At 45.8% G+C, this 7,876-nt stretch overlaps 1 protein-coding gene across 1 annotated transcript in view; it reads right to left on the bottom strand.

The window, feature by feature from the left end:
* Window positions 1–2,311: 2,311 nt before the first annotated feature.
* Window positions 2,312–7,876, bottom strand: part of LOC120036840 (ras-related protein Rab-21) — a 33,769-nt gene continuing 28,204 nt past the window's right edge. Inside the window, exons 5-7 of the mRNA XM_038983153.1 lie at window positions 5,950–6,004; window positions 5,570–5,658; window positions 2,312–5,291 (exon numbers count right to left, since the gene is read on the bottom strand). Of these exons, the coding sequence (XP_038839081.1) occupies window positions 5,149–5,291; window positions 5,570–5,658; window positions 5,950–6,004 (287 nt within the window). The 3' untranslated portion in view covers window positions 2,312–5,148. The remainder of the gene's footprint in view (window positions 5,292–5,569; window positions 5,659–5,949; window positions 6,005–7,876) is intronic.

Raw genomic sequence — 7,876 nt, 5'->3', positions numbered from 1 at the left:
GATCTCCAGGAACAGGGTTGGAGTGAAAACCTACAGGACAGTAGATCTCCAGGAACAGGGTTGGAGTATAAACCTACCAGGACAGTAGATCTCCAGGAACAGGGTTGGAGTGAAAACCTACAGGACAGTAGATCTCCAGGAACAGGGTTGGAGTATAAACCTACAGGACAGTAGATCTCCAGGAACAGGGTTGGAGAGAAAACCTACAGGACAGTAGATCTCCAGGAACAGGGTTGGAGTATAAACCTACAGGACAGTAGATCTCCAGGAACAGGGTTGGAGTATAAACCTCGAGGACAGTAGATCTCCAGGAACAGGGTTGGAGTATAAACCTCGAGGACAGTAGATCTCCAGGAACAGGGTTGGAGTGAAAACCTACAGGACAGTAGATCTCCAGGAACAGGGTTGGAGTATAAACCTACCAGGACAGTAGATCTCCAGGAACAGGGTTGGAGAGAAAACCTACAGGACAGTAGATCTCCAGGAACAGGGTTGGAGTATAAACCTACCAGGACAGTAGATCTCCAGGAACAGGGTTGGAGTGAAAACCTACAGGACAGTAGATCTCCAGGAACAGGGTTGGAGTATAAACCTACAGGACAGTAGATCTCCAGGAACAGGGTTGGAGAGAAAACCTACAGGACAGTAGATCTCCAGGAACAGGGTTGGAGTATAAACTTAAAGGACGGTAGCTCTCCAGGAACAGGGTTGGAGTGAAAACCTACAGGACGGTAGATCTCCAGGAACAGGGTTGGACAGCCCTGGTGTAGGGGAATCTCTCTTTATCACGGTGTGGATACAGTATGTAGTTCTACCTTGTATGGTTAAGTCTTATGGAGACCAGAGGCTGTAGTGACTGGGTTTAACCAGTCAGCACTGTATGGTTAAGTCTTATGGAGACCAGAGGCTGTAGTGACTGGGTTTAACCAGTCAGCACCGTATGGTTAAGTCTTATGGAGACCAGAGGCTGTAGTGACTGGGTTTAACCAGTCAGCACTGTATGGTTAAGTCTTATGGAGACCAGAGGCTGTAGTGACTGGTTTTAACCAGTCAGCACTGTATGGTTAAGTCTTATGGAGACCAGAGGCTGTAGTGACTGGGTTTAACCAGTCAGCACTGTCTGGTTAAGTCTTATGGAGACCAGAGGCTGTAGTGACTGGGTTTAACCAGTCAGCACTGTATGGTTAAGTCTTATGGAGACCAGAGGCTGTAATGACTGGGTTTAACCAGTCAGCAAATGAAATGAAGCTTTTCATCCTGGTGAGGATAAACCAGGGCAGAGTAGCACATCTGGGTTCAAATACTATTCCATATCATTACCAACACTATTCCATGATTACCAACACTATTCCATATCATTACCAACACTATTCCATATCATTACCAATACTTTAGCTGTGACTGCGTGTGGAACTAAAAGTGAAAACCCTGCCTATCTGGCTCAAGCAAACGTTGTTGAATAGTCTTTGAACCCAGGTCTGTAGAGCAGAGACCAATCATGAATCTCTCCCCGTTTCCCTGCAGAAATCCACCATAGACATGTAATTAAATAACATGAGATCTGGAATGAAGTCTCCCTCCCCGTAGGTCTCCTCTTGGTGTAGCCGGCGCCAGGAGAACTTCTATACATGGTGTTGGTGATCACAGTCCGTTGGTATAGTCTCAGGAAGTTACACTTTTAGAACATGTCCTCCTCCAATCAGAAGCAGTAGAACATGTTCTCCTCCAATCAGAAGCAGTAGAACATGTCCTCCTCCAATCAGAAGCAGTAGAACATGTCCTCCTCCAATCATAAGCAGTAGAACATGTCCTCCTCCAATCATAAGCAGTAGAACATGTTCTCCTCCAATCATAAGCAGTAGAACATGTTCTCCTCCAATCATAAGCAGTAGAACATGTTCTCCTCCAATCATAAGCAGTAGAACATGTTCTCCTCCAATCATAAGCAGTAGAACATGTTCTCCTCCAATCATAAGCAGTAGAACATGTTCTCCTCCAATCATAAGCAGTAGAACATGTTCTCCTCCAATCAGAAGCAGTAGAACATGTTCTCCTCCAATCAGAAGCAGTAGAACATGTTCTCCTCCAATCAGAAGCAGTAGAACATGTTCTCCTCCAATCAGAAGCAGTAGAACATGTTCTCCTCCAATCAGAAGCAGTAGAACATGTTCTCCTCCAATCAGAAGCAGTACGTGACTACCTAACGCTATGTATTCTGAATATGTTTGAGTCTAAGTTCAAAACGGTTGGAGGATGTGTAGTGAAGCTTCAATAGTTTCATTAAAAAGAATGACAATGTATTTGACACCTCTGCGTTGTAAATAGTTATAATTGTTCTATTACAAAACACACGACACTAGCAGTTAAAAAAATTACAATTCCAGAAAGTGTGCTTTCATCCACAATTGTTATTTCATTTTACAATCATTAAGACTATTGTACACTTTCCTACACCTGCGTATCCTTTCCCCAAAGCCTGTAAAAAGCAGATAAAACATCCAACGTTATTCATACTCTTCATCCGTTTTTTGGGTTGTTTTTTTAAATGTATTTGTTGTTGTTGTCATTTACATTTTTCACAGAGAAACTCAGCAAACAGGAAGAAAACGCAGTATAACAAAAGCATTGACAGTGACGGGTCAGTGCAGAACATCTGCTGTTTAAATCAGAGAGAAAGATCAAGAGAAAGGAGGGGAAGAGAGAACTTACGTTTTTTTTTTTGTTATTGAAAAAGCACAATGTCTGTATTCATAAAGGGTCTCAGAGCAGAAACGCTGATCTAGGATCAGTTTACTCTTTTAGAACTCAATAAGGTTACAGAGACAGGTGGGACTCCTACCGAGAAGCTTTATGAACACAGGCCAAGAAAAGAGCTGGATGACGGAATCAGAGGGCTTTCACCACTTCACCACCACAGAAGAAGAAGCAGTACCGAGGGCTTGGACACATTTCCATACAACATGTACTTTAGTTTATCAACAATAAAGATCAGTTTTTTTTTCTTCTTTCTAAAGAGAAACCAAATGCAGCCTTCAGAGACGGATCACCTCATCATGCACATTATCCTCGCAAAAAAAAAGGCCTAGAAATCTGGGGTATGAGTGTTTATGAGTTATAATGTAGTCTGTTGGTTTGTGTTCATTTGAGAGAGGTGGGGACAGTGTGTGTGTGTGTATTTCACGACAGTGTGTGAGTGTGTATTTCACACTAGTGTGTTAGAAGTCCATCTGCTAGTTTGTAGAAAGACAGAGGAGGCAGATTCCTTCCTTTCATGTTCTCTTCACCTCTTCATCACTCAGAAGTCTCATACGGATGGGTCAGCAGGGGGTGTCAGAAGTCTCATACGGATGGGTCAGCAGGGGGTGTCAGAAGTCTCATACGGATGGGTCAGCAGGGGGTGTCAGAAGTCTCATACGGATGGGTCAGCAGGGGGTGTCAGAAGTCTCATACGGATGGGTCAGCGGGGGGTGTCAGAAGTCTCATACGGATGGGTCAGCGGGGGGTGTCAGAAGTCTCATACGGATGGGTCAGCAGGGGGTGTCAGAAGTCTCATACGGATGGGTCAGCAGGGGGTGTCAGAAGTCTCATACGGATGGGTCAGCAGGGGGTGTCAGAAGTCTCATACGGATGGGTCAGCAGGGGGTGTCAGAAGTCTCATACGGATGGGTCAGCAGGGGGTGTCAGAAGTCTCATACGGATGGGTCAGGAGGGGGTGTCAGAAGTCTCATACGGATGGGTCAGGAGGGGGTGTCAGAAGTCTCATACGGATGGGTCAGCAGGGGGTGTCAGAAGTCTCATACGGATGGGTCGGGGGGGGTGTCAGAAGTCTCATACGGATGGGTCGGGGGGGGTGTCAGAAGTCTCATACGGATGGGTCAGCAGGGGGTGTCAGAAGTCTCATACGGATGGGTCAGGAGGGGGTGTCAGAAGTCTCATACGGATGGGTCAGGAGGGGGTGTCAGAAGTCTCATACGGATGGGTCAGGAGGGGGTGTCAGAAGTCTCATACGGATGGGTCAGGAGGGGGTGTCAGAAGTCTCATACGGATGGGTCAGGAGGGGGTGTCAGAAGTCTCATACGGATGGGTCAGCAGGGGGTGTCAGAAGTCTCATACGGATGGGTCAGAAAGGGGTGTCAGAAGTCTCATACGGATGGGTCAGCAGGGGGTGTCAGAAGTCTCATACGGATGGGTCAGCAGGGGGTGTCAGAAGTCTCATACGGATGGGTCAGCAGGGGGTGTCTGAAGTCTCATACGGATGGGTCAGCAGGGGGTGTCAGAAGTCTCATACGGATGGGTCAGCAGGGGGTGTCAGAAGTCTCATACGGATGGGTCAGCAGGGGGTGTCTGAAGTCTCATACGGATGGGTCAGCAGGGGGTGTCAGAAGTCTCATACGGATGGGTCAGGAGGGGGTGTCAGAAGTCTCATATGGATGGGTCAGCAGGGGGTGTCAGAAGTCTCATATGGATGGGTCAGCAGGGGGTGTCAGAAGTCTCATATGGATGGGTCAGGAGGGGGTGTCAGAAGTCTCATACGGATGGGTCAGCAGGGGGTGTCAGAAGTCTCATATGGATGGGTCAGGAATGGGCACCAATGAATGAATATTACAGTATAAAGAATAGTATATAAGCCAGCACATTGTTCCATAGAGGGAGAAGTGTAGTGAGTAAAGTGTACGATGACTCAGAGGGAGAACAGCAGTCTTCATGTCATAAGGAGGGAGATGAGAGGGGAGGCTGAGGGCAGAGGCAACAGTCCTGGTTGCTTAAGGGGGGGGGAAGGGGGAGGGTGGGGTAGGTTGGGACGTGGAGGTGGGGGGTAAGTTGGGACGTGGAGGTGGGGGTTAAGTTGGGACATGGAGGTGGGGGGTAAGTTGGGACGTGGAGGTGGGGGGTAAGTTGGGACGTGGAGGTGGGGGGTAAGTTGGGATGTGGAGGTGGGGGGGTAAGTTGGGATGTGGAGGTGGGGGGGTAAGTTGGGACATGGAGGTGGGGGGGTAAGTTGGGACATGGAGGTGGGGGGTAAGTTGGGACATGGAGGTGGGGGGGTAAGTTGGGACGTGGAGGTGGGGGGTAAGTTGGGACATGGAGGTGGGGGGGTAAGTTGGGACATGGAGGTGGGGGGGTAAGTTGGGATGTGGAGGGTGGAGGTTAAGCGGATGAGCAGCAGCCCCCCGCGGCCGTGGCGGCTTGAGGGTCATCGTCCACGATCTGTACGCCCCTTCGTGATGTCGTTGACTGGCTGGCTCCGTTACCCTTCGCCCTCTCCTCTGCTTGGGCCGTCTCCATCATTCCTGTCAACAAAAGGTAGACGAGAGGGAGAGTCAATACTGTGGGAGACCAAAGTCCTACCAACAAAAGCTGAAAGTCCTACAACCAAGAAAAGCCAAACATCCTACAAACAAAAGCTTTAAGTCCAATCTACAAAATTTAGAAGTACTACCAACAAATATCAAAGTCCTACCAGTTGGTCCATCATAATATAAATCGTTTCAAGTATTTTATTTTTGTCTCAACCTGAGCCGGTACATTCATCATCACTATTCCATAACATGTGAGAACAGCTGCTTACTTTTACACAGGTCAAGGAACAGTTCTTCTATTCCCTTGTTTAATTTGGCTGATGTGTGGTAGTGTTTTGCCCCCACTGACTCTGCATACCTGTGAGGAGAGGAATCCACAGAGAAGACAGACCAATCCGTTACACCAATCACCATTCAGTTGTCAACACTCAGACAAATGTGTGTTTTTAGTTATCAATATTCCGACCAATCACGTTTAGTTAACATTCAGACCAATCACCATTCAATTACATCAACATCCAAACAAAAGAAGGCTGTCGACTTCCTGTTTAGACAACGTTATGAAAAGGTACTCCAAAAGCAGTACAGCACCATAAGCTGATAAGACTAAACACCCCTGCTGTACAAGGAGAAGAGTGACAAAACGAACCCTTCTGCCTCTTCAACTGATACATGTCTCTCCTTCTCCAGATCTACTTTATTACCTAAGAGAAGAACAAAGAGGATCTATTAGTTTAGAGATCACATACTGTATATTTAACATTAGCACCACCAACTGTACGTATAGTAGATTGAAGGCACACTTTATTTAACCAGGAAGAGACCATTGAGGTTAGACCCCTGTCATGTGATGGGGGTCGTGACTGCAACAGTCATGTTTATCTTGACAGCGTTAGTTTAACTCATGATTTACAATGTAGAAGTCATTGACCATCACAAACAATTACACCATATATATATATATATATATATATATATATATAGATAGATAGACATATAGTGTTATATATATATATATATTTGCTCAGTGTGTATTATATATATATATAACAAAAATATAAAATGCAACATGTAAAGTGTTGGTCCCATAAGCTAAAATAAAAGAACGCAGAAATGTTCCATACTGACAAAAATTTCTCTCAAATATTGTGCACAAATGTATTTACATTCCTGTTTGTGAGCATTTCTCCTTTGCAAAGATAATCCATCCACCTGACAGACGTGGCATATCAATAAGCTGATTAAACACCATGATCATTACACAGGTGCACCTTGTGCTGGGGACAATAAAGGGCCACTAAAAAAAATGTAGTTGTCACACAACACAATGTCACAGAAGTTTCAAGTTTTGAGGGAGCGGGCAATTGGAACCAAAGCTATTGCCAGGGGATTGAATGTTCATTTCTCTACCATAATTTCTATCAGTAACAAAGTCCATTTGTGGGGAATTTTTTTCTTCTTCTGATTGCTCAGTGGATGGGCCTGGCTCCCAAGTGGGTGGGCCTACGCCCTCCCAGGTCAACCTATGGCTGCACCCCTGTCCAGGCCAACCTATGGCTGCACCCCTGCCCAGGCCAACCTATGGCTGCACCCCTGCCCAGGCCAACCTATGGCTGCACCCCTGCCCAGGCCAACCTATGGCTGCACCCCTGCCCAGGCCAACCTATGGCTGCAATTGACCGAATTCCTTATATGAACTGTAACTCAGTAAAATCGTTGCGTTAATATTTTTGTTCAGTATATGGTCATTTTCCCCCCTAATTTTTGTGAGAAAACAATTAAAATAACTTTCTATGGAAGTTTGTCTAGTTAAGATTAGATCCCATAAATCGGTTGACCAATATGTGATTATTATTATCTGAACCTGCAGGTCATCTATAAACGTTTGAACATCTTGGCCATGTACTGTTATAATCTCCACCCGGCACAACCAGAAGACGACTGGCCACCCCTCAGAGCCTGGTTCCTCTCTAGGTTTCTTCCTAGGTTCTGACCTTTCTAGGGAGTTTTTCCTAGCCACCGTGCTTCTAAACCTGCATTGCTTGCTGTTTGGGGTTTTAGGCTGGGTTTCTGTACAGCACTTTGTGACATCGACTGATTCAAAAAGGGCTTTATAAATACATTTGATTGATTGACCAATATAAAAATATATATATAAATTTCGGCCGATATTAGCCTTTTACAAAAATATTTGTATCTTTATTCCACAGCTAAAGCGCAGATATTATATAGATAGAATAAACAAATCCGTCTGAAGAGGGCGCTCTATGGACTGCTCGCTGAGCATCATAAAGCATCACAACGTGAGAGAGAGTAGCCATGGTGGGTTGACAGTGAGTAGTTTGCCACAGCCAGCGACAGCATATTTGAATAAGTAAATAAAGTACACTTCACCAAGCAAGCAGCCCTGTCCTCATCACATTTTTCACTTCGTTAACGTTAGTTAGGCTTGTAGCTAGCCAGCACGGTAGTTAGCCTAGCTAGCCAGCAACGGTAGTTAGCCAGCAATCTGTGCTACTTGTGTACTGTGCTACTGGACTGGTGCCAAAGTGACCAGTCATCCTTGCTACTAAAAG

Source organism: Salvelinus namaycush, unplaced genomic scaffold, assembly GCF_016432855.1.
Source record: "Salvelinus namaycush isolate Seneca unplaced genomic scaffold, SaNama_1.0 Scaffold148, whole genome shotgun sequence".
NCBI lineage: Eukaryota > Metazoa > Chordata > Actinopteri > Salmoniformes > Salmonidae > Salvelinus > Salvelinus namaycush.
Note: the sequence above shows the minus strand (reverse complement) of the source record. Positions and strands in the feature narration are given on the sequence as shown.